The 27518-nt window shown below is 41.1% G+C and overlaps 1 protein-coding gene across 2 annotated transcripts in view; it reads left to right on the forward strand.

Annotated features, from left to right (window-relative positions):
* Nucleotides 1-715: 715 nt before the first annotated feature.
* Nucleotides 716-27518, forward strand: part of stab1 (stabilin 1) — a 113843-nt gene continuing 87040 nt past the window's right edge. Inside the window, exons 1-11 of one of the 2 annotated variants that reach the window (XM_023954693.2) lie at nt 716-1306; nt 8117-8247; nt 9830-9945; nt 14463-14548; nt 15140-15209; nt 15644-15739; nt 16506-16619; nt 20843-21030; nt 21110-21246; nt 21984-22111; nt 22306-22382. In XM_023954693.2, the coding sequence (XP_023810461.1) occupies nt 1250-1306; nt 8117-8247; nt 9830-9945; nt 14463-14548; nt 15140-15209; nt 15644-15739; nt 16506-16619; nt 20843-21030; nt 21110-21246; nt 21984-22111; nt 22306-22382 (1200 nt within the window). In that variant the 5' untranslated portion in view covers nt 716-1249. The remainder of the gene's footprint in view (nt 1307-8116; nt 8248-9829; nt 9946-14462; nt 14549-15139; nt 15210-15643; nt 15740-16505; nt 16620-20842; nt 21031-21109; nt 21247-21983; nt 22112-22305; nt 22383-27518) is intronic. The other variant, XM_023954694.2, reaches the window with a different exon arrangement.

A 27518-nucleotide genomic window follows, 5' to 3' on the forward strand; every position in this document is an offset into this window, starting at 1 on the left:
AATATAAGTGAGAAGAATAAAGTTTAGTATAAATTACAAAAGGGGTTTATTCAAATATACACCTAGTGTGTCAAAAGATTTATAACCCCTGTTGTAACAGTAACATATGTCCAACAAAAGAGGCTTTCAGCTCTCATCTGCATGCTCAGCTGTTGGACAGGACAAGTTAATATGGATTCATTAATTAGGTAGGTTACTTTAAAAAGCTTAGTGGGGATTGGGTCTGAAAGACTAGTTGGTTTTGGTGGACGTAATAACTGATGTTATTTCCGCTTGAACCACAGCAGTGAAGCAGTCTAATGTTACAGATGGATGTGGACCATAGATGTCTGCTGTGCAGCTGCTCCTGAGCCAAATTAACCAGTTTAGTATTGGCCCATCAATTAAAAAAGGCAGATCCTGATATAAGTCAAAATAATAAATACCTGTGCCAAAAGTTGGCCGGGTTGATAATTGTTTGGTCGATAATCAATTTACCCTCATCACTTAGTTTCCATTATTGTAGTGTTGTAGTAAACTATGGATCTTTGGCTGAAACTGATGACACATAACATCCTTCAGAAGGAAACCAATGATTGTTTTTTACACAGAGACACCAAAATGAGCCAAAGTGAATGATAGTTTAATACGTTTTTTGTTAGCATTTTGTTAGTTATTAATATTGTCCAAGTGGACCACAGAGAGCTGAAAGGCAACTGCTGAAGCGGCTGTACCAGACCCTCTCCTGTTTTTTCACAGGGAAGCAGCAGGAGGATGTGACCTCCGCTGGAAGTTTCCCACCCAACCACTTTCTGTCTTCCTTTTCAGCTTTTCTAGTCTCAGTGACTGCCTCTGCTTTGCTGGAATCTGGACTGATCTGATCTTCTCGTCTAACATTTGTCGGTCATTTTCACACACTGTAGGCTCACTGCAAGCCAAGAATATTTCTGATAAGCCTGCAAGTTTTTGGATCCACCCTTTTGTTTGTTGTGAGAAGTGTCATGATTTTTTCCCTGGTTTTTTGCAGAAGGCTGCTTTCAGCTTTTTCACGCCTTCAGCCACTGGATTCCAGGTCTATTGTGGTCTAGTTTTTTTTTTCCTTAATTGAGGATGCTGTTAGCTTTGGGTTTTTTCTGGAGTTGTGAAGACTGTAGCTGAGTTTCAGCTGTGGCACAAAGGGATAAAGCTTTGGTTGAATCTTCAGCAGCTCTTAAGCTACTGCCTAAGGAGAACAGTGAGGTTCGTCTCCCTGGATGTGAAACCTTTAGTCATGTCGAAACTTCTCCTGCTGCTGGGACTCTGTCTGCAAGCATCATGGCAAGAACAGGTACGAGAAATGCTGAGATTATGACAAATGCTAAATGACCACAAAATTCATCATCTATTGAAAGGGGCTTCCCTCTGATAAGGGATTCAGCCTGGACTTTAATTCTGCAGACAAACAATGAAGATGATCTTTTGTGTGTGGAGTGAAACTGTAGGACAGTTTGCATGTGTTGCTGAAGGGGTGTCTTCATAATTTACAACACATTTGACTGTGTTTAAGGTTTTTTCTCAGAGTTTGCATCTGAAGAATCTTATTTCTACACAGTTGGGGTTTTCCCTCTCTGGAGTAGAGTTATAGAATGATAGGCTGGTAGATGACTGGAAGTTGATTGTTTTTCACAAGAACTGTATGATATATGTAACAGTGCTGGAATGTATGTGTATGGTTTCCAGTGCATATAGCCAATTACAAACATCATTTCAAACCTTGTAAAGGAGTCTTATTAAATTATGGAAGTATATTTAACCTATGATTCAAACTGATATTCAGTTCTCAAATCACAATTTATTGAACAATTTGATCATGCGGTTTGAAAATACATTTTATGTTTGGCGATTCAGGCTTGCCATTTAAAAATTTTGCAATTAAGAATTCCATTAAATTAAAGTCAACATTTTCAAACTAAAACTTAAAATACAACAAAATCAATTAGAATGTAGATTTAATGGTTTTGGGGTTCCATGATTCAAATGAAAATTTACACTTACTTTATTAGGGCCACCTTGCTGGTACTAGGTTGGACCCCCCTTAGCCTTCAGATCTACCTTAATCCTTGGTGGCACATATCCAACAAGTTCCTCGGAGAGTTTGGTCCATTTTGACCAAACTCTAAAAAAAGGATTTCAGATTTGCTGCAGTGCAGTTTTGGAATGAACTCCAGGAAGAGTTTAAATTGAAAGAATTGATCTCCCTGAGCTCTTTCAGAAAACTTTTAAATGAATCTGAGAAAAAAAGCTTTCAAACTGTAAATGCTTTATTTAAGACTGCCTATTTATGATTGTGAGTGTAAATGAGAATTGTGTGTTATTGTTGTGCTGCTGCCTCTTGGCCAGGACGCTCTTGTAAAAGAGATTTTTAACCTCAATGAGTTTTTTTTAATCCTGGTTAAATAAAGGTGAATGAAAAAAAGAAAAAAAGAAAAAAGAAAGTCATGATAGCATCACCCAGTTGCTGCCGATTTGTCGGCTGCACATCCATGATGTCAATTTCTTGTCCACCTTATCCCAAATGTGCTCTAATGGGTTGAGATCTGGTGACTGTGGAGACGGTTGGAGTCCAGTGAACTAATTGTCATGTTCTAGAAACCAGTCTGAGATAATTCCAGTTTTCTGGCATGGACATGGTCAGCAACAATACTCAGGTAGGCTGTGGTGTTGGAACCATGTTAAACTGGTACTAAGGGGCCCAAAGTGTGCCAAGAAAATATCTTCCACACCATAACACCACCACCAGAAGCCTGAACTGTTGATACAAGGCTGATGGATCCATGATTTCATGCTGTTGATGCCAAATTCTGACCCCACCATCCGAATGTGGCAGCAGAAATGGAGACTCATTAGACCAGACAACGTTTTTCTAATCTTCTATTGTCCAGTTTTGGTGAGTCTGTGTGGATAGTAGCCTCAGTTTCCTGTTCTTAGCTGACAGTGGCGCCCAGTGTGGTCTTCTGCTGCTGTAGCCCATCTGCCTTAAGGTTGAACACACAACAAGTTTGGATGTGTTGAGTGATCAGAGATGCTCTTCTGCAGACCTCTGTTGGAACCAGTGGTTCTTTGAGTTCCTGTTGTCTTTCTATCAGCTGGAACCAGTCTGACCTCTGGCACCAACAAGGCATTTCCCCCCACGGAAAAGTGTCAATAAAGGGTTGTTTTGAAATATGTTCATCATTCATTCAGGATGAGAGTCACCTGTTAGTAGTCTGGAGAAAGTGTTGATTCAGAAAAGGAGAGAAGCCTTGCAGTTCTAATGGAAGCATTGCTGCAATGAAGTTTAGCTGAAAATATTTTTTCTGGCTTGAAATAAGACAGAAATAGAAGAGAATAAAGATCTTTGTAATACAAAAACAGGCCGGTGTTGTCCAGATCAAAGCTAAACAGGCGCCAAAAATGAAGTATACTGATGGACATCTGGAGGTGAGCAAACAAAAACCCAAAAGTTTCCGTGTTACTAGGCCTTCCCGTAGAGTTCTGTTGCCCATCTGCCATGAGAAAGCCACTTCCTTCACTTACATGTTTTCATTTTTTTCTTTAACTGGTGTCTGTTCCATCCGGTTCAGTTCAGTTCTGCCACCTCTTGTCACAACATGTTTCTGTCAGTGATCAGCAACTCTTCAGGTTTTTTTGGGTCTATATTTTGCCAAGTTAGCCCTGTAATTTGACCAAAAAGTAATTTAAAATGAGCTTAGACCAGGACAAAGGGAACCTGTATGCAGAACCCTGCAGCTGCTGTTTGTCAGTACCGCCCCCTGCTGAAACCTAACTGCATTTAATCTTTGCCTCATTTCCAGATTTTGTACTAAATGAAATGAAATATAAAAACTTGAATAATGACATGTCTGTTATGCTTTGCTTTGTTTGCATGGTTATTATAATTTGGTTCATAGCTTCTAATTGGAGTTCTCTATATTTTACCACTGTGTACATACTTTATCACAACCAAAAGCCTTACTGATATCAAATAACAAAGATGAAGAATTAAGGCAGAATGAAAGGTGCTTACAAATGAGGTTTGATTTTATTTGATGTGTTTTTTGATTACGTAAGAAGCATTACATTATTCCAGAAATCACTATTACATAACACAGGTAAAGTATAAAATGGAGTGCTTATTGATTATAATAAAAAAAAAGTTTATTACATCAGATGAGCAAAGATTATTACACATTATTACATTAACCATCATTTGTAAATGATATTTTTTGTCAAAATCAGTGTCCCTGTCACAGCTGAACTAAGTTATAGACATAGTTATAATGTTTACTGTAGATTGTCAACAATGGCTCACCGGTTGGTATTCCTGCTTCTGCTGTCAGACTAACGGTCTTCCTTCTGAGTTATTATGGTTTTTGAAGTTCTCTTTGCTGTAATATGTGGAGTCCATGTTTATCAGAGTGTTTGTCGTTCTTAAGCTGGTATTAGAGTAACTGAATAGGTTGAGGACAGGTTGTCTGCAGGTCAGAACGCTGTTAGAAATCCTGGTCATAGTTGACTTTTAGAGATAATGAGGATCTCAGTTGCCTTAGCGATTATCTTTAATGCATATTTTTCTCTTTTACTTTTATATTACTATATATCTTTTGTTTAGACATCTGTGACCAAGAATTTATCCAAGTCTTCCATGTTGTCAATTACCATAACCCTGGATAGATTTGGTTTTCTGTTTAGTTTAATTAATATTTGACAGTTTCTTACTCGGATGTTGGATTATTTTCTGCTTCTTCAAGAGTCAGACTTTTCTGGCAATTTCTGCTTTTCCTTTGGTACAGATGATAATTCATGTACACGTCAGTCCCCTTCAGTTCTGTGCTCCTGTATTTTGGCTGTGGACCTCGCCTCTGGTTCGTCTCGCACCCCCAGCCATCCCCCAGTTCCATCTGCTTGAAGCCCATTTGCTACACTATTCAAACATGTAGTTGTAGAGCGAGATAAGCTAATTCTTCTCTAAGAGTTCTAGTACATCGCCTGTCCATCCTGGGAGAGGATCCCTACTTCATATGGACACCCTTGAAGTTTCTTCTGTTTTCCGTAATTCCCGTAAAATCTGTTTTTTTGTTGTTGAAGTTATTCCTTACCAAGAAGGAGGGTCTGAGGGCAGGGATGCCCAGGGTCTGTCTAGTGTAGTTTAGCAATTAGCCATTGTTCATATGTTATGACTGATTCTGTGTTTTTGTACAATTATTGGTGTGAAGCCAGTTGAGGCAACTACTGTATGTTGTGATATTGGGATCTATGTAAAAAAAATTGAATTGAATTCAGTTTCTGTCCTTGCTTCTATAAAGGTAGTTTGTGCTTTCGATTCACAGATCTTATGATGATCCCTGGTTTATCAAACACCCTGGGTGGCAGATCTTGATGTTATTTACAATCAGAGAAATCCCTTTACACTTGAGAAAAGCGTCCACCTTTGGGTTCACAGAATTGCTGTCCAGCTACTCGGGATTGGAACATTGTTAGCATTGTGTGGGGCGGCTGGGGTGCACAGGTAGAGCGGTCGACCACTGATCGGAAGACTGCAGCTTCTGTTCCTGCCCTGCCTGGCCACGAGTAAGAGTCTCTTTGGGCAAGTCACTGGACCCCACATTGTTCCTGATGCTTATAGGTTGGCACCATTAGTGTGTGAATAAGTGTGTGAATGGATGAATGGGACTGTGACTGGAAAGCACTTTTGACCTTCTAAGAAGGTAGTAAAGGTAGGTTTACGCTTTTTACGGTGGAAGCACTGCTATAGGCCCATAGGAAAGGCTTTAGGTGAGGCATGCAACACCAGCAGGGGGCAGAAGTGAGCTGACAGCTGCTTTGTAGCTACACTGGTGCCGTAGAAACAGACAGAGGACGTCTGTCTCCACTGAGAGGGAGAAACTCATAAAAATGAGGAAGACTTTTCCAACAGATCATAGAGCTTTTTGTGGAGAAGGATCGGAGCATGAACTCATAAAGTAGGACCAAACATGTTTTTCAATGTTTGTTTTTTAAAAATAACATGGGAGTAATGTAAGTAAAAAATGTAAGTAAAATTTTTTATTTTATTTATGATCATTTTCACAGAAAACATTTGATAACTGATTAAAGCACCAGAATTTGAAGTTGGAAAAATACCAGAAATAGTCACTGAGGGTCAAATGTGTGCTGAACAGATCTGTATACTTTAATTTGTTTACAGTATATATGAATAATTAATACACAAGAAGAGTGTTCTATCCATGTCTATAAAAGAAATATTCTCTGTAGGACAAATATGTTCTTGTGTGCATTTTATAAGCTGTTAGCTGCCGTTGGATAAATGGTGAAATATTTAGGTCTTTCATTGTAAATCTGACTCCAGAGAAGTCAGTGCCTCACCAGCCATCAACCTCACAGCACATCACTGGACTTCACCCTTAGAAATGCCTTACCTCATGCTCCAGAAAATTGAAGCCATTTCAGTCGCCATTTTTCTGCGACATGGACGTTGCCACGTTGGAGCCAGATGATGCAAGTAAACTGTGACTGATCTGAGTCTGTCTTAGTCAAAGTTTCCATAGCAACTACTTTCACCAGTGTTAAAAAAGGTATCAGATCAAGAATGGTTAATCTGACCAATAGAATGACTGACTTCATTTCTATATAGAAGCCTATGGGATTTTGGCTTCTTGGAGCAAGCGGGTACTTCCTGTTTGGAATGCCGAGAGGGACGTGTCACTCAGTCCAGTTCTCTTGTACCAGGGGTCAGGAACCCATGGCTCACGAGCCATATCTGGCTCTTTTGATGGCCACATCTGACTCGCAGACAAATCTTAAATAATAATAATAAAAAAAAAGTTTAATTAGACCAGTCCTTCTCGAGCGCGATGCGATGCCAGGGGGGCGCGCAGTAGTAGCGGTGCTTGGAGAAAAAAATCTGCTCCAATATTGGTTTACAATTATCTGTTATATCACAGTGTGTGTAACAGCCTGAAACCTGTGAATCGTTGTCTCTGCAGCTGCGCGCTGCTATCTTTGAAAAGGAGGACCACAAATGTGTGTGAAGGAATAGGGGAGGGGTAGTGGGCTCAGGCAGCGAGGTGAAGTGGCGCACTGATTGTCAAAACTTAAAACACGCACATACCAAATAACATACACTGTAGCGTGTGAGTATTGCTGTACTGGCAATGTTTAGCTCCACATCTGAATTTGAGCAGTTTTTCTCACATCCAAAGTACATTAAGATCAACCTATGATCATGTTTAACAGATGGAAGTCTCAACGCCTACATGAAGCTTAAACTCACCACGTATCAACCAGACAAGACCATCAGCAAAACCACCATGCAGCACCAGAAGTCACATTAATGCTAACTCATTTATTAGCAACAGCATAATGTAGCGTCCCTTTCACACACTGAGGCACAGAGACTTTATCTCTTTTAAGGTTCTTTATTCTGGTTACTGTTGGCCATAACCAACGCTGTACAACTTATTCAGCAACTCCTGAATCTCTCCCGCCAAGAATGCTCCTCCAACCATTTATTTCCCCGCTCCTGCACCAGCCCTCCTATTTCCTATTCGGCCCATAGATGAACCCCATTGGTCCAAACTCCCCAACGACAGGCTGAGCGACAGAACTGAGGGCTAACCAGCATCTCTGCTTGATGCATTCAATGAACCCCGGAACTTAGAACGCGACCCAACAGGCACCCAGTTAAACTCAGTCCTCTACAATAACAATGTTATTAAAAAAGAATCCACAGACATATTGTACTTGTCCTTATTGTACAGTGTTGAAATGACATAAAATGAACACATTTATGACTCTCTTGGCCTAAAAGGTTCCCGACCCCTGTCTTATACAGTCAATGGGTACAAGCCTTGATTTTTGCACACACTTCTGGTCCTGCCCAGGGTTTCTGGTTGGGGCTAGTGCAGATGAAAATGCTATCATTGTGTGGCACACCGGAACTGCTGAGCACTACAAGCATGCAACCTTTAGCGTTGACCTGGAACCAGCTAAAATATTCTGGTTTAATATAAAAGTATCAAATGTTTTTTTTTTAAATCATGAATCTTTTTTTCTCTGACTTCCACAAAAACATGCATTATTCTGGGTCAAAACGTCTTCTTCATGTTGTTTTCTCCAGCAGGTTTCCCCCCCAGGCCGCTGTGATATCCAACAACGGCTGGAAAAGAAGACTGACTGCACATCCTGTGCTGCTGCACTCACGGCTAGTTGCCCTCATGGCTTTTCACACGCTGGCACCACCAACTGCAGGTTGGCGCACACACTTACAAGAGAGAAGCATCTTCTCTGCTGCACATCAAACTGTCAGGAACTGCAAAACCACCGACGCTGTTCCAACCTCGATTTGAGAGTCAAGTGAAATGTTTTCAATGTAAAGGCTGTGTTCACACTGCAGGGCTTAATGCTCAATTACGATTTTTGGAAAAAATTCGATTTTTTGCTGCGCCGTTCACATTTTCAATTAAATGTAAACTTTTGTGATCTCCTGTGTGACCGTGAAATGACCCAGAAGTGACCCGCATGCCCAGAAGAGTACTCAACGGTGAACGACGTCACTGTTGTTTGCTGAATTAGCTACCGTTAACAATGGATGTCAACAAAAGTCTTGTCAACAGTGGAGCTCTTTTTGCATTTTTACATTTATTTTCCCAAAGGAGCCAGCACAATTACAATCTTCTCATTTTAAGTAGGCATTGGAGCCAGGATCGTCTGTACCTACTGTGGGGAATGGGGATGTGTATGTGCTGGGGCCGCGCGCGTGTGTGTGTGTGTGTGTGTGTGTGTGTGTGTGTGTGTAAGAGAGTGGAGAGAGCGCGTGCAGCGCAGAAAGGAGTGAGAGGGGGCAGTGGGGCGCGCATTCATGTTGTGTGTTATGGAGGAAGGAGAATGGTAATAAAAGAAGGTTTCCCCCAGAATAAATGCTATGGACTCTTTATTAACTCGCTCTGGAGAATCTGAGGATCCGAACGGGGAAGTGAACCCCAAACGAGGATCCGCCTTCGGCCCTGGAGAAGGTCTCCACCACGCTTCTGACCACGGTCGAAAAGGAAAAAAAGTAATCGCGGGAAAGGTTCAACACTCCGCTCGGCCATTTCGCTGGATATATTTTTTCAAAAACCGCTGGTTGCGATAGGAGCCCTGGAGTTTGGCCTGATTAGAGCTGTCACCCCAAATATGAATCCAATCGGTGACCTCGCTTCCCTTCCACTGAGTGGTCTCAGCAGCATCATCCACCCTGGTTGATGTTTATGTTCTCGTTCCCGCCTACTTCAACGCAGAATTATGAAGTTTGTGTATCAATGACGTACGGGTCGGATTCATGTGGCCTGGCCGTTCAGAGGGCGGTGCATTCCAAAAGATCGGATACGTATTGGATTCAGGACCGCATACCCAAGTGGCCTTTTGCATTTGAAAAGATCGGATCTGTGTCGTTCAGACTGTCATGAAAAGATCAGATACAGGTCGCATAGGGGCAAAAAAATCTGAATTGGGTCGTTTCAGCCTGCAGTGTGACTGTGAACGTAGCCTTAGTGATTTTACTGCACAAAGGTGTATCTTTCTCTTGAATTCAGACAATACTGACATTAAAACCAAACTGAAAGATAGTTTATAAAAATGCTAACAACATTTTTGCTTAATAAAAATTAAAAGAAATTTGGAAAATAAAAATTTAATTTAATTTAATTTAATTTAATTTTTAATTAAATTTAATTCATGGTTCTGTTCAATCCATTTTGCATTTTAGGAGTTTGATCTGAAATAACTGCTTCCTATGAATCTTACTGTATATGCATTAGGTCAAACTGAAGGCATATGTTGTCCTTCACTGCAGTTACGTGGTGCAGATTGGAAACGCCAAGATGGAGCTGATGGGATGTCAACATATCTGTGCCAAGACGGTTATACACCCCCAATGCTGCCCGGGCCACTGGGGCCCACTGTGCCTCCGTAAGTGCTTTTCACTTGGACTGAAGCTCTTTTACTCCAGAAAGGTTTAACAGCAACAGGAAATGATGCAAGAAGTCTGTTACTTTGTGTCTGTCATCTCATCCTGCAAAGACAGACTGGCAGCAGAGCTGTGCTGCAGGACTTTGTCTCAAAATTATGCTAATAAGCTTAGCATCACTATTGAAACTGACTGGACTGATTACCAATATAAACGTGGTTGTCAATATCACAAAACAATATGGTAAATGGCATATACTTTTCTACCTTCTTTGAAGGTCCGAAGTGCTTTACAGTCACACACACACATTCACCCAGTCACACACACATTCACACACTGATGGCGGCTCCGCTGCCAAACACTGGCGCCAACCTCCCACCAGAGGCAAGGTGGGGTTTAGTGTCTTGCCCAAGGACACTTCGACAAATGGGCGTGCAAGGCAGGAATCAAACCTGCAATCCTACAATCATGGGTCGACCGCCCTACAGCTGCACCATGGCCGATAAGGTATATATACATACAAGGCATTTCTTTTGGTTTCGGTATATTGTCATGTTGTTGCACTGTCACTGCAATGTTTGACCTTTTCCAAAAAATCTATGTAATAAAAAAACTATTGGGGGTCATTTGCCTTCCTATAGTTCTGCATTTAGAATTTTAATTCTTTTATTCTAGGTTTTTTGTAATTTCCTAATGAAAAAATAGAACTTTTGTCCTCTTCAGGCTTTCTTTGTAGATTTTTTTTTCCTGTTTAAGATTTTTTATTATTTTATAACACAAAGGACAAACAATACAGCTGCACATTTCACAAAATGTTTTGTTAGGTTTATTTCAGTGGATGCATCAGAATGGAGCGGACCAGAGAGCTTGTGGCTTGCCGTAGTAAAATTCACGTTACACCTACAGGTTTTTTAATTTTTTTGTCTGATTCACAACAATTTGAATATACATGTTTTGTCTCTCGCTTTGTATTCCTTTACAACATTTGTAACCAGTTTACGACAGTTTTGAATACCTAATTTAAAATAAAAACATTGGGCTCTGCGACAGACTGGCGACCTGTCCAGGATGTCCCCTGCCTTCTCCCACAAGTCGCCAGGATAGGATCTGGCAGCCCCGTGACCCAGGAACAAAACGGGTTTAGAAGAGGAATGAATGAATGGATGACAAATGCTTTCCTCCATCTGCATATAATGACCCACCACTGAAGAATTTCCATTGTGCTTTTTGTTCTACTTGTGTACATCAAATCTTCATAAGTCCATTGATGTTACCAGTCCACGATGACATCAGAATCCAAAACAAAGTGGGAGACTCTCCGCACCTTACAAAGCCATCAGAAGCGCAGATTCCAACACAGAATCGACATAGTGAGATATGGAACCTGCACATAATCTTAACACCAAAATTTTTTATATGCACCAATGGTAAAAGAGAGGTAACCTTTTGTCATTTCCGGAGGGACGCACCTTTAAAAGGCCATCGAGGAGCAGGCGAATAGAAGGGTATCCAAGGACCAAGAAGATTCAAGGACCAAGAAGATTCATAGATGAGGAAGTTCAACATCTCACGTAGCAATGGACTGCAGCTCGGCTGGATTTGATGATTTGTACTTGAAATCGGCAGTGCTCAAATAGGTGGACAACAAAAGCACAGACTACTGAAATATTAATTGGCAAAGGGGTGTCTTGATACTGGCAAAGGAAGAACAATTTGAGATCCATAGGGATCACAGGTTTTTAATAATACTTTAGCCGGGCCGAACCTCATGCATTTAGAGGCTGACAAGTATAAGTCTCTAAATGGAGATGCTCTTAGTCAAGTGCCAAGACACGGAAGCCGCGACACAGCCCGAGCAGCTGAAAAAGGAGGGCTGACGCGGGGAAGACAGACACCCCCACATCAGAGGAAGGGGGACCATCGAGTCTGCAGAAGAACGGGGGGAAGGCATCATGCCGCTGAGAAAAGTGAGAAGGAAAACAGCGAGCATGAAGAACCGGTGACGAATGCAGAGCTCACGGAAATGGATTAAGAGGGATAGGACCGTACACCTGGAACTTAAGTAGGACGCTGAACAGGTGAGTTGATTAGACTGAACTGCTCTAAGGGAGGAGTAACCAGGTAAACGTCCTGCACGAGTTGCCTGCCTGAAATACCCCCAGGGTCGTTCATTTAGGCTACGTTCACACCGCAGGCTGAAACGACCCAATTCTGATTTTTTTGCCCCCATGCGACCTGTATCTGATCTTTTCATGACAGTCTGAACGACACAGATCTTTTGAAATGCGACCCAGGCCACTTAGGGATGTGGTCCTGAATTCGATACGTATCCGATCTTTTGATATGCGACCTCCGTCTGAACGGCCAGGCCACATGTATCCGACCCGAACGTCATTGATATGTTTCAAAAATAATAATTCTGCGTTAAAGTAGGGGAAACGAGAGCATAAACATCAACCGTGGTGGACAATGCTGCTGAGACCAGTCAGTGGAAGGGAAGCGAGGTTACCGATTGGATTCATATTTGGGGTGACAGCTCTAGTCAGGCCAAACTCCAGGGCTCTTATTGCAATCGGGTGGTTTTTGAAAAGATTTCCCGCGAAATGGCCGAGTGTGGGTACAGACGATCCTGGCTCCAATGCCAGCGAAAAACAAAAAGCCTTCGAGCCAAATACAAGAAGGTTGAAGGACTGGAACAAACGAAGTGGCCATCAATGCATCACCTGTCAATTTTATGAAGAGCTGGACCGCATTTTGGGGGATAAGCCCAGCGTTGTTGACATCCATGTTAACGTTACCTACTTCCGCAAACAACCAATGACATCGTTCACTGTTGAGTACTCTTTTGCGCATGCGGGTCACTTCTGGGTCATTTCACGGTCACATAGGAGATCGCAAAAGTCCACATTTAATTGGAAATGTGAACAGCCTTGCAAAAATATCGAATTTTTTCAAAATATCGTAATTGAGCATTAAGCACTGCAGTGTGAACGTAGCCTTAGTGTATGGGTTGCTGTCATAAACATTTCATCCCCACGATAAGAACACCTCTATAGGGTTCAGGAAAGGGGAGTAGGGTGGCAGACAGTTGTTTAAAAAGTGGTTACTGATGGTGGTGAACCACTCTCTGATTTAGTTTGTTCCGTGGAAGCTTACATTATCCCAAATGACACATAAATGTGATGTGATGTGCGGGGCCCGGATGGTGTTGTTGGCAGTCCAGGAGGATGTCATTTAGCTCCTCTAGGAAGGTGAGGAGACGTTGGGTTATGTAAGACCTAAGGACAGCATGCCGGTGGACAAGCATCTCCAAACCCATGGCCGCACGAAGAGTAATATTACCCCCCCCCCCCCAGTTGGCCAGGAACCTCAGTGATGGCTCTTTGGCCAATGATGTCACGACCTCTTTGCCTTCATTTCTGCAGGTTGAATGCCCTGATAATGGGGGCCCCCTTGGACCTACTCAGGAATGGACAGACTCAAAGTCCTGCTTCAGTCATTGTCATGCCATGGACAATGACATGGTCAATCACTGTTGCTCGCATCTCGCTCGTAATGATGCGAGGTTGTCTTAATCTCCCTCCTGGACCTCCTCTTCTCCTTTGTTGGCCAGCTGCTCTCCCTCCTCTAACTCGAATTCCTCCTCCCCTGCCATAATCTATTGTGTTTGCTTGTAACCTTCAGCAAACTGTGCTCTTCGAACTTGCTTTTATACATGTGGTCACAGCGTTAGCAACAAGTATCTTCAATTTTGAGTCGTTGTGTGTAATGAACGACGCCTGGTGTGTTCAAATATTGCAGACTCTGGAAAGCATTGTGCATCACATGAGCTTTCATTTCAGAATATGAGCAGAAAAAAATAATGGTTTGTATGGTAAAAAATGTGTAGTGTATTCATGAGAACCCACAGAATTGTCTGATTTTTTTTCATAATTCCATTACAATCTTTTCTTTTGTTCAACATCTTAATTAAATGTTGATGTGCTAGTTCTTTTGTTAAGATAACTTTGTATTACTTAAGCTCTTTATTTATTGTTTTACTGACTTAAACGATAGGGGCAGATAAAGTTTCGTTTTTGCTCCTCTTTTATAAAAATATAATACATTTTGTCTTGATAGAAATAAATGAAATAAAGCTCTAATACATAGATAACAAAACTTTTTAATTTAACAAATGAACCAATTTGAAGATTTGAGGAAGAGAGGGGAAAAATTAAAAATAAGAATAAAATCAGAGGATCTTTTTTAGTATTGTCTCGATGAAAATGAGAAAAATATCACGAAGTTTAGGTGGCCCAAGCAGGCTGCCTCCCCACACCACAGCGGCTCTCTGTCTGGCCTCCCGGGGCCCGGCGTAACGGACGTGCTTGCTCCAGCCCCCACAGGACCTCAGACTGTGTCTGTACAATTGACTTAACATTGAAACGTGACGCCTCTGATGTGCAAATCTTGTTTGGTGTGAACAAGCAGGCAGAGAGCATGCAGCATAAAATGACGTGTGACTGTTTTCTGTCTGCAGCTTGTCCAAAGTGGTCTGGGAAGATCTGCAGCTTCAATGGAGTTTGTATGGATGGAGACATGGGCAATGGCACCTGCATCTGCAATGTCAGTCTGACTGTTTTTATAAAGCTGCATTTCCCTCAGATAAAACTAATCTCTTTAAAGAAATCTTAGAGGAATGACAGAGAAGAATCCCAACAGATTTTATTGTTAATTATATTCCAACAATAAGAAGTTTAACTCTGATCTAACAAACTCAGATCAGATGCAGGAAACACCCAGATGATGTTGATGGTGGTCATGGAACTGATGAGGTGTCTCAAGCGACAGATAGAAGTGGAGAATAGCGTGAAGCAGGACTTGTGTGTTGGCTTGGAAGGTTGAGAGGCAGACTTGAAGGAAAGGAAACAATGATTGGTTGGAAAATGTGGGCAGAATGGTCAATTTGACCAAAGCAGTGAGGTAGTTAATACCTGAATGAGCGTAAGCGACAGCAGCTCAAAGTGAAGAGGAAAACAGCTGATCTTCATCACTGAGATGGGGCTGAAGGTTCACAGCACCTCCATAAAGAATTCCTTTTTTTTCCTCCATGAAAAATCTCCATTTTTGTAATAGCGGTTTTTAAATGTGGTGCAGATGTTTTTATTAATCACTGGGAAAGCCTTTATAAGCCCCCCTCCCTCCTCGTTTCTGCAGGACGGCTTCTCTGGCTTTGCCTGTCAGGAGTGTAAGAATCCCAAAGCCTTTGGAAAAAACTGCGACAAAGGTAGGCGCCTTTATCATCCCACTTCCTGTATCTCCTGAGGAGTGTGAGCATTCTTCATCTAAACTTTTTGGAACTGACCCCTCTCTCTAAAGGGATTGAAATAAAAACTAAGGAGGTTTGGAGCACACACTGAACACACAAGTAACGGATGTTTCCTCTTTGGTCAGGAAGAAGATTCAGAACAACGAAAAACTGATACAGCTAAAGCATTAAACCTTATTTCATACCAGAAACCGTCACATCCACATCCCTGGAGCTTTTACTCTTTCTCTGCAGACTGTACCTTTTTTTTACACGCAGAGGGAAACTTCCAGCTCTTTTAATTGCCCCTTCAACAGCAGATTTTCACCTGATTTCCAACGAAAAGCTTTAATTCAAACTATACCGGTGGAGAAATGTGCACAGAGATCCCGTTCTTCTGTTTGCGTGTGCAGAATGTGACTGTCAGCGTGGAGTCTGTAACAAAGGCCCAGATGGGGACGGACAGTGTTTGTGTCAGCCTCCATACACTGGGAGGCGCTGTGACGAAGGTGAGTCCAAACATTTTTTTTGGAATAAGTATAACTGTAAATAACTGTAACATGTTGCACTTTTAAACTAACCAGAAAAAATATTGCGGTAAAGCAAAAATGAGCGACTTTGGTCGCCTTTCAGGCAGATTACTCTAACAGTGTTTTACTCGGTTACTCCCTTAGGGCGGTTCAGTTAATCAGCTCACCTGTTCAGCGTCCTATTTAAGTCCAGGTGTGCAGTTGTTCATTCTCTTCCTTTACCGCAAGCGCTGCGTTTGTCGCCCCACCCCCTCCCGGCTTCCACCTGTGAGCTCCGTTGGGGGTAGTTATTACCAAAAAGTTTTATGGAAATCTTGTCTCATGGAATTGCATGGAGTCTTATGCCAAATGAAAAGAATGTGAAAATAAATATTTTTTACTGCATGAGTTGTCTGACTGAAAAAGAAAACATCTGCAAAAACGAAAACAAAAGTTAATAAAGTTCATAAAAATAATTCTTTGGTTATATTTAGATTTTTTTTCCACCTGCTCTACATGTTTGTAATTTTAAGAATAGATGATGATTTGGCCCCCCCCCCAAAAAAACCCTGAGATCTTGGATTTTGAGAGCTTTTGTTCTGCGCGAATGTCGGCTTATGAACAAGAAAACAGAAGTTGGACTTATTTTCTGTTGTTTAATTTTTTTTTCAAATAAATTATATCAAAACTGGTTGATCTCTTTAAATGGGGGGATTTACCACTGCATGCTGCATTCAATGACCTGCTCTGTCTGTGTTGTTCACAGTGAGTAAAAAGTGCAGTACCTGCAGCCCGTTCTCGTACTGCAAAGGAGACGGAGACGAAGCTGAATGTGACTGCCTGCCTGGTTACAGAAAGTCTTCACAGAAAAAATGCTTAGGTAGACGCTCTTTTTTCTCCTCCGGTCAATAAAACTTAATAGGTTGAAGAAAATCCCAAACCAGTTCTGTGTAAGTTTCCTCTGCAGCAGAAATTTATTCAATTCAATATAACTTTGATGTTGTTGGCAAATTGAAAGATCCTGTTTAAAATGAGATTATGTTTAGTTTTTACTTTAGTACTGAAAGAAAAACACTATTTCCAAGTTTATGGCAAAACTATGAGTATTTGAAATTGGGCATTTGACGTTTAACTCACTGGATAAGCAGGGAGGGGCTTCTTCTTTTTCTTTTCTTTCTTTCCTTTCTTTTTTCCTACTGTTTACCGGCGCATGTGCACCACCTACAGTTGAAAGAGGCTTGGTGCAAAATATCAAAGTTGCACAAATCTTGTGCAGGAAGTTTATCAACTCAGCTAAAAGTCCAGAAAGCTAAATCAAGGTCAAGCAGGCAGGAGTCGATCGCAGGCATAAGTTCATCTGAAGAGAGACAGGGTGGTCAAAATCATGACGAGAATCCTGGCAAACAGAGACAGGAGACCAGGTCTCACTATAACACTCAGTAATGAAGGCGTTAGTATGGAGTTAATTCAGTCTCAATAATCAGAAATGCACACAATCTCTTTCACAAATACACACGCTGTGATTCACAACTGTAATTTTACGCAAATGTGCAATATTACTTTGGAAATGCATATGTTGTGTTTCACAAATGCACACTAAATCCACGTCTGCCATTCGATTGGCTGAAACCGAGCACGCCTGCTTTGCCGATGAGTTTGATTGACAGATTCATTAGTGACATTAGTTGACCTGCAGCGTGAAGGGAATCTCAATATTCACTGCAGAAGAAAACTCACAAATGTAGGGAGATTCACAAATGAGAGCGGGTTTATGAATGCACATTCTAAAATTAGGACTAGTTGTGTATGGAAGCGATTATGTAGCATTAATAAAAAGCAAAGTCAAAACCAGAAATGTTTTTTCATTTTCAAAATGAAGCTGCATTTTTGACTCAAAAATATAATGAAAAAGCAATCCACCAAAATGCTTTTTCATTTCCTTCCTCAACACAGCTTATTCTGTCACTTAATTAAAATTAAAATGAAAATGGTATTTGACATTTCATTTTCAAACAGTTCTCTGGTAAATGTGTGGCATAATTCATTTAGAAATGTCTAATTTGACAATTAAAATGGATTAACAGAAATGCTTTTTAATTTTCAAAATGTAGCTGCATTTTTTGACTCAAAATTAAAAAGAAAAAGCAATATTTCAAAATGCTTTTTCATTTTATACTTAAAACCGCTTATTCTGTGTCATAATTCAAACGAAAATGCAAAGAGGGGATTGCATTTGCATTTTAACATCCACCCCGCGCAAGTTGTCACAATATTCAATTCGAAAAAGCATTAGCAGAGGGGAGGCGGGGCGATGACGTCACTGCTTTCTCCGTGTGTCCGGCTGCTGACAGACACACACACACGCACCAGGAGCAGACTGTGTTAGCGGCAGAGACGAGGGTTTTGTGATGGTTGTGAACTTCTGATGAGTTTCCACAGCTTCTCAGGACTAAGTAGCTGCATGTCCGCCTTCTGCGGTCCTCCTCCTGACGCACCGCGGACAAGCTTTGTTCTTCGGACCGCAAGCTGCCTTCGCACAGCGGAGCGCGAAGCTCCCGACGATCGCTGAAGGCGGAAATGCTGCTACGATCTGAGAAACCATCATATGAATTTGTGTTTCCAGTGGTGTCCAGAACAAAATAAAGACTGATGTAATTCACAGATATTTACACCTTGATCTGCAGCTTCGCGGTGAATTTGCTGTTTGATTTATTAAGATCCAGGAATCCAGGTTTGAGCAGGCCAGGTCCAGCGGTTTTTGAACAGGACCCGGTTTTACGTAATCTTAATATGAAAAATGCAGCAGAATGTTCCTTTAGCTCCCTCGCGAATCAGAAGCTGTGAATCGTAAGCCAACTTTAGCGTCGTCTGACCGCACGGATTTAAAAACATATAATCGAGCAGAGCAGGCCGTAAAATATTAGCATAACTGTAATAAAAGCACATTATGAAAGTCTCCTGCAGCTTCGCGCTAAGTGAGTGTTTTTGGTCCAACCAGCAACGTTTAGCATCGAGAAATCTGCTGTCTGTTGATGGAGCTCCAGCTGTCATCAAACAGCAAATTCACCGCGAAGCTGCAGATAAATGTGTAAATATCTGTGAATTACATCAGTCTTTATTTTTTTCTGGACACCACTGGAAACACAAACTCATATGATGGTTTCTCAGATCGTAGCAGCATTTCCGCCTTCAGCGATCGTCGGGAGCTTCGCGCTCCGCTGTGCGAAGGCAGCTGGCGGTCCGAAGAACAAAGCTTGTCTGCGGTGCGTCAGGAGGAGGACCGCAGAAGGAGGACATGCAGCTACTTAGTCCTGAGAAGCTGTGGAAACTCATCAGAAGTTCACAACCATCACAAAACCCTCGTCACTGCCGCTAACACAGTCTGCTCCTGGTGTGTGTGTGCGTCAGTCAGCAGCCGGACACACGGAGAAAGCAGTGACGTCATCGCCCCGCCTCCCCTCTGCTAATGCTTTTAAGAAATGAATATTGTGACAAGGTGCGCGGGGTGGATGTTAAAATGCAAATGCAATCCCCTCTTTGCATTTTCGTTTGAATTATGACACAGAATAAGCGGTTTTAAGTATAAAATGAAAAAGCATTTTGAAATATTGCTTTTTCTTTTTAATTTTGAGTCAAAAAATGCAGCTACATTTTGAAAATTAAAAAGCATTTCTGTTAATCCATTTTAATTGTCAAATTAGACATTTCTAAATGAATTATGCTACACATTTACCAGGGACCTTTTTGAAAATGAAATGTCAAATACCATTTTCTTTATCATTTTAATTAAGTGACAGAATAAGCTGTATTGAGGAAGGAAATGAAAAAGCATTTTGAAATATTGCTTTTTCTTTTTAATTTTGAGTCAAAAAATGCAGCTTCATTTTGAAAATTAAAAAGCATTTCTATTAATCCATTTTAATGGTCAAATTAGACATTTCTAAATGAATTATGCTACACATTTACCAGAGAACTGTTTGAAAATGAAATGTCAAATACCATTTTCATTTTAATTTTAATTAAGTGACAGAATAAGTTGTGTTGAGGAAGGAAATGAAAAAGCATTTTGGTGGATTGCTTTTTCATTATATTTTTGAGTCAAAAAATGCAGCTTCATTTTGAAAATGAAAAAGCATTTCTGGTTTTGACTTTGCTTTTTATTTATGCTACATAATCGCTTCCATAGTTGTGAGTTCATATTACAAGTGTACCTAAAAATGATGTTTGTGAAGCATCTATTGTGCATTTCTGAAGATTTTATTGTGTTTTTGTGAAACACAGCATGCACATTTGTGAGAAACACTTATTGTGCATTTGTGAAACACGTGTGCATTTCCAAATTAATACTACGCGTTTGCATAAAATCACAGTTGTGAATCAGAGCGTGTGTATTTGTGAAACAGGTTGTGTGCATTTCTGATTATTGAGACTGTATTAACTCCATATTAGAGTCGCACAAACAATACTTCACACTGAGCTCAGCTCAGTTCAGTTCAGTGATTGAGTATTCTGTAGTTGATTGAGTGAATGAGAGTCAGGTGTGCAGCATCCAGTAAGTGTAGTTTGAGGATGCTGGGAGTTGTAGTGTAGTGGGAACTCGTTGGTGACCAGAGGGGAAGACAGAGCTCTGACTCACAAAGAAACACATCTGTGCTCTGATGTTGTGCTCTTTTTGCACACTTTGCAGTGACCAGAATTAAAGATTTTGAGCTGAGACTCTTTAGAAATGTATTTTTTGTGTTTTATCCATTCCTCATCCTCTCTGTTTGCTAACAGATTTTTTTTCCATCTCTGCTGACGTCTCCATCATCTGTTTCTTCATTGACTGACCAAAGCTGCTTATGGATGTTTGCACAATGTTTTCTCATTAACATGGACCATCTGTGAAGACATGAGGGTGGGGGCACATGTGCAGTCACACACAGCTGGCTGCAAGTTGGAATTTAAAAAAAGAGACGTCTTTGTGTTGCATGCATGCTTTTTTCTTTTGTTTTTTAAGTGTTTGCCATGTTCTGCACTAAATCTATACACAGTTTTGAAATGAAGGCCCTGGACTGTCCAGCAGTTTTACGTTTCATGTGAATGTTGGTGTTTGTCCTTCAGCCTTTTGCTCTCAGAGTGAATGTGACATCAATGCAGCTTGCTCTTTACGAGGAACCAAGATAAAGTGTGTCTGTAAGCCTGGCTACGAGGGAGACGGCCGGATCTGCATACCCAGAAACCCCTGCTTAGAGAACAACGGTGGGTGTCCCTTCAACTCCACTGTCTGTGTCTTCAAAGGACCCAACAAGGTGAGGGTGCCCCCGACAGCCAGGACCCAGTCAAACCCTTGGTTTCTGTGTAACATGCCTGTGTGTCTCTGTCTCTCAGTCCAGCTGTGAGTGCATGTCTGGCATGTCGCCTGTAGGTGGCAGCCCTGAGTTTGGCTGCAGCCTCCTGTCTGCATGCTCTCCTGACAGCTGTGGCCCCACAGCCGTGTGTCACACTCAGCTGGATGGAAAACCCAGGTCAGATAGATCTGATGCAGCCATATTTCTGGATCATGTTTACTATCAAACAAAAGGAGGTCCTGATGAAATTCTGCTCGGTTGGTTCAGAAATGCAGCTGGAATTCTGGAAATGTGGGGATGTTTTTTTTTTTCAATTAGACTGCAATATAAAAAGGTTTGAAAGTACCGTGAACAAATGTCTCAGCAGATCCTACACAACTTAACCTGAACTTCCTTGCACAAAATAATCTGATTTCAATAACGATGCTGCTGCAGGGGTCACGATGGTTGGCACAAGCTCCAATAAAAGCAAAAAACAAATCAAGTTTACTTTCTCTGACACGACCAGTTTAACACAATTAGGGAGAGTTCCTGTCAGGTAGAGATGAGCGGAGGTTCTCCTTTAGGAGCTGTTCTGTGAAGAATTTTGTCCCAGACTGAGTCTTCTTGACACCAAAGGTGCAGCAGGTTCATGAGGAAGAAACGTGAAGAAATCAGAGAAGAAAATTCACTTCAAAATCCTTCTCAATGTTCTCATGTAATTCTTATCATTAAACTGTATTTAATGTCCATACGTTGGCATACATCTTTGCAATATAGTATTGATTCTAACATGTCTTTATTTTGTTCATAAAGGCTCTACGTTTCCAAATGTTGGGTTTTAAATCAGTTTTAAAGTGTAACAGTGCACTTGTGTCTGTGTTTTTAGTGCTGTAAAACACCTCATCTCTGTTTTTCCTACTCTTTCCTCACAGATGTGTTTGTGAGTCCACTCAGATTGGGGATGGACGCCATTGCTATGGCAACCTGATGGAGCGCCTCATCGAGCTGGACTCAAGTGGGAGCCAGAGAGCAAACCTGACAGGGGCTGTAGCTTTGTTTGGTAAAAACAGAAATATATATATTAACATACCAAGGCCAGAAGGAAAAAATAAATGATATGATGTAAAACATGTCATTGCTATAAACCTGAAAACAATTTTAAGCAGACAGAAAAAATTAAAACCTAGCATTCCACTGTTTTGAAATTTGACCTGTGCTTGTGTGTGCTTATGTATGTGTGTTTGTGTGTTTCAGAGGCAGGCTGTGTGCGGTTGTTGAGCCACAGTGGACCCTTCACGGTCTTTGTCCCCATCCTGAAAACTCCTCTGACGGTAAGTCAGCTGTCTGTTTCGTCATCTGGCTGGAACTCATGGCAGATTTGAGAAGAGTCAGTGGTTTAGACTCATGTATGTCCTGGTTGGCTGTTCTCCAGAGGTCTTTTGTGTTTCTCAGGTGTGAAAAATCGACAAACACTGTTAAACAGTGCATGGAGGATTTAGGTCTTTGCGATATTTAGCGATCATTCCCCCCCTCAAAGAGAGCTTACACTTTTTTTTCCACAGTTCATCAATCAAACTCCAGGCTAGATTATGTCCTGGTCAACAGCTCCTTGTTGAGTATAACTACAGAAGCACAGATCCACCCATTACTGTCAGTGATCCATGGACACCAGTGAACATCACAAATCATTGAAGAAAAAAGGTTCAGAGCACTGTCTAGTGGGTCTAGATGACCCAACTCCCAATGTTAAAGTGCCTAGGATAGCACAAGGGATACTTAAAATAAAATTATAGTTTTATTTTTTTTTAAAAAGCTCAAGATTAATAAAAAAATAAAATAAAATAAAATAAAAAAATAAAAGTAGCAGCTTAAATGAAATCAGCTTATAAGCTCAAACAAATCAAATGTATCCACAATATCTGGGAGTTTGTCTTTCGCCTCCGGTAGAACAGACTAACAGATCTGGATCACTTCTGCTGCAAGTCTTGATTGTCTTTTTCAGCCAAACCGCGAAGTTTCAGATTCCAGCGGCGGCAGTAGCTTTCGAGCTGGGAGATCCTTTTTTCCTGTGTCTCCACGATTGTCTTGTATTTCTCCAGTTGTGCCTCAGCGTGGACCACTCTATTTTTCATGTCACTAACCTCAGTGCAAACAGTATCAAAAGAGTCTTTTTAACAGCTGAGATTTCCTGAACAGCTTTTTCATTTCGGAAATCTCTCTGGAGTTGCCACTAACCAACTTTTCCAAAGTGTCTGACCTGGAGTTTATCAGTTATGTGAGTGACAGCCGCTGTTTCCGTGTCTGTGACGTTTCTCAGCTAACCAGCCGGTGGAAGCAGTGGGTGTGCTAGGAAGAGCAGGAAAGTCTTCTTCTTCCATCAGGAATGGTTCAGAACTGCTTCCATGTAGTCATGCATAGTCGATTAATTTGTCTTTAGCATCAGCAGGTTTACTCGAGGAAGATGGCTTTGCAGGTTGGCTAACAGAGCCAACACTAGCTAGCGATTTCTTGAGTTCCTTCTTTTCGGCTTTGCTCATCTTGCTTTGCTAAGTCTTGCCAAAATTAGAAAAAAATTAACATACATCAAATGAATCCTAAAAAGGTCTTTGCTCACTGTTTACTTTCACACAAAAAAGCTAGGGTTACACAATGAGGTCCGCTCATTGTGTAACCCTTGTGCTATCCTAGGCACTTTACCATTGTGAGTTGGGTCATCTAGACCCACTAGACAGTGCTCTGAACCTTTTTTCTTCAATGATTTGTGATCTTCACTGGTGTCCATGGATTACATGAAATCGTTCCACCTTTATCCACCTTTGTCATGGTAGGGAGAACACCTCAATGGAAGGGGGGGGGGGGTCATCTAAGATAGCACAAGGCTTAAGAATGATCAGTAGTGACATATGGAGGCATTTGTGTTGCATAATTCAAAATAAAAGTCAAAAGCAGAAATGCTTTTTCATTTTCAAAATCAAGCTGCTTTTTTTACTCAAAAAAAAAAAAAAAAAAAAAAGCAATCCGCCAAACAGTTTTTTCTTTTTCTTCTTCAACACCACTTATTTTGTCAGTTAATTAAAATGATAAAGAAAATAGTATTAGAAATTTTATTTTCAGATGGTGAACTTGTGGAAATTCCTGTCCTCCAAAAAGCAGTCGAGCAGACTTTGAACTTTGCCAGCAAAGTCTGTCAACGATTACAATCGCACATACAACATTTCTAAGGAGACTTATGCAGCCAAATTCAGGACAAAATCCAGTCATTTATTGCATTTTTGGTCGCTATTGATGAGAACACCAACATCACAGATATTGCAAAGCGTTATTGACAAGACCGTTAGAGTGAAGTTTCTTGAGCTGATGGACACAACAACAGATGATGACACAGTCAGCTCTGTAGTTACTGCGCTGGACAATTTTGGAGTGAACTGGTCATGTGATGTCAGCCTGGTCACTGATGGCGCCCCATCAAAGGTCAGGAAGAAGGCAGGTGTTGCCACAAAATTCAGGCAGCAAACCAGGAAAAGACTCTTGGACATTTCAATGTGCTTTGCACCTGAATGACAGTAAATGTGTTGCTGAACGGGATTTGAATCCCTATGTTGATGGCCAGGCGAAATTACAGGAGAGGTAACGAGGTTAACTTCAAATTCTTCACAAATGTTTGCAAGTTTAATTTAGTTTAATTTTTTATTGGTTTGCAAATTTACATTTTAGTTGGGGTGTTTCATTTTTTCCGTAGCCCCTCTTGAGTTTATTGTCAAGATCGCTACCGTTTCAGATGTAAAATATTCAGTCTGCATACAATTTAATAAACTCATTTTTTTAAAAGTGAAATGCATTTAATTTGAGATCCATTGGCCTCTGTGAATGAATGTGTAATAATAAGTGATTAGGCTACCATGTGGGTTGAGGCATTTTTTTCCAACTGAGATAAACCCCCCAGAAAAGCTACAGATAACAGGCTGACCAGAGGTTATTTTGCTTTTATGCTACTGGTCCCGGCCCACTTAAGATCAGACGGGTTGAATGTGGCCCCTGTACCAAAATCAGTTTGAAATCCTTGTGTTAAATGATGCCTTAAGTGTTATCCCTCCACACATTTCTCGATCCCCTCCCCCCATGCCAAAACCCTGGAAGCAATCATTGATAACTCTTTTGAACTGGAACAGCAGATTAGCTCTGTGGTCCAAAGTATTTTTTATCAGTTGAGGGTGAGAGCCTTTCCTCCCAAGAGAAGATTTTAAAGGAGTCATCCATCTACTTGTTATTACTCAGCTGGAGTATTATTGTTTTTTTACTATCGGGATCATCTCTCCACCGTCTGCAGCTCGCTCAGCTGCTCTAATCTTGATTGGTGGAAGACCACATCATCCCCGGATTTGCTGCTCTCTGCTGTTAGGTTAAGATTAAGGGTCCTTTCAAAGATTTCATTCGTTGCTTTTTTACCAAGGCAAATTCCTCTCTTCCTCCCACTTCCCTCACCGACTGCCTTCTTGCAATAAAATCCTGGTTCACTGCTAATTTCCTAAAACTAAACAATGATCAAACCGAACTTCTCCTGATCTGCACTAAATCCATTAAAAACAGTATCCAGAACTTCTCCATTCCCTTTGAAAACTCTTCCTTTTCCCCCTCCCCTCAGGTTAAAAGTCTGGGTGTCATCTTCGACAGCACCCTCTCCTTCACTTCACACATCAATAGCATCACCCGGTCTGCCTATTTCCACCTTCGCAGCATCCGTCGTCTTCGCCCTTCCCACAGTTCTCATTCCACAGCCATCCTGGTGCACAGTCTTGTCACTTCCTGCCTGCAATAATTGCAGATTACTGCAACTCCCTTCTTTTTGGTTTACCACAAAAAAATCTACTAAACTACAATATGTTGAAAACTCAGCCGCCAGAATTATCTGTCAAACACCTTCCATCCAACACATCACACCTGTTCTGCAGCAGCTCCATTGGCTGCCGATCACACAGGATTACATAAAAAATACTTCCCATGACTTTTAAATCCATCCACAACCTCGCCCCCTCATATCTATCAGATCTTGTTCATGTCACCACTCCCACCCGTACCCTCAGATCCTCCTCCTCCCCTCATCTGGATGTCTAGTCTTGTCACTATGGGGAGCAGAGCTTTCAGCTGCTCTGCCCCCCGGCTCTGGAACTCACTACCCCCTCACCTCAGAAACATCGGCTCTCTCTCACAATTCACCAAGAAACTAAAAACTCGCCCTTTTCCAACTTGAATATATCCCTCCATAACTTGTTATTCCTGGTCTATTTTAAATGCTTATTTTATTGCTTTTATTGCTTTTATTTTTATTTTCACTTTTATGCACGGCGACCTAGGGTTCCTAGAAAGGCGCCTAACAAATAAATATACTATTATTATTATTATTATTAATTATTATTAAAAAGCTCTGAATGGTTCAGTTCCAACATATTTGTCTGAGCTGCTGCAGCCGTAGAATTCAGGGAGACGTTTAAGACCTTCCACTTATAGGTTCCTTAAAGACTCACTGCAATGAAAATGGTGTTTTTTTTCACATGTTCTTGTAGCATTCTTCTCACAATAAAGGACATATTTAAAATAATTCCAAATTAAAAACTGCATTTCTGAGTATTTAAATAGGGTTGGATCAGGAGCAGATGAGAACTGGATGTTTGAAAAAGCTCAGATTTATGACGCAGCTACTGCTGTGGACGGCCCAAAGTCCACTTTCTCCGCTCCAATTCTAAATTCTCCACTTGCAGAATAGATCCTTATGCGTTTTTATTTCCTCATATGAACTGGAATCTGGCTCTAAACTGTTCGGCTGGATACATCTAGAGTATTGCTTTTTTTGCTACCCCAATGTTAGCTTGGGCTTGTGAGGCACTCGTAGCTAGCGGGAGAGAGTGCCAACAAAGGTATGCTGGGAGATGAGCGGATTTCTAATGAGCTACTGCAGATGCGCAGAAAGTTTGTATTAAAAAATGACACAGGTTTTTTTCTTTTAGCTATAAACTGCATAATCATGGTTAAAAGACCACTGGGAAGGATTTCTACAGTAGAAGAAATCTACGGTCGTAGGACTGGGCCTTTATCATATCAAGACTTATATCATGGGGTGACAGAACATTTGCAGTAACTGGCTTTTGAACTCAGTCAAGCTTGACTTTTATCCAGTAAAGTTTGGTTTCATTTTATTCTTTGATTATTTTTCCGTTTTGTTTTATTGAATAGATTGCTTTTGTTCGTACAACACTGTTGCCAATTACAGGTCATTTTAAAAATGTGGTTTATAAATCAAACTCCCTTTGAATTGACCATGACCTCTTTCATTAGATCCCTCTCATCTGCAGGCTTTTGAGACTAATCTTTTCAGCTTTCCATAAACTGTCAAGTATGCAGAGGCCTGATGAGTTGTGAATATGCTGGTATATCAAACAGGCAGAGCAGCCTCAGTGTTGTGATCAAACCAG

Source organism: Oryzias latipes, chromosome 5 (genome assembly GCF_053564925.1).
Source record: "Oryzias latipes strain Hd-rR chromosome 5, Olatipes_Hd-rR_3.1".
NCBI classification, from domain to species: domain Eukaryota; kingdom Metazoa; phylum Chordata; class Actinopteri; order Beloniformes; family Adrianichthyidae; genus Oryzias; species Oryzias latipes.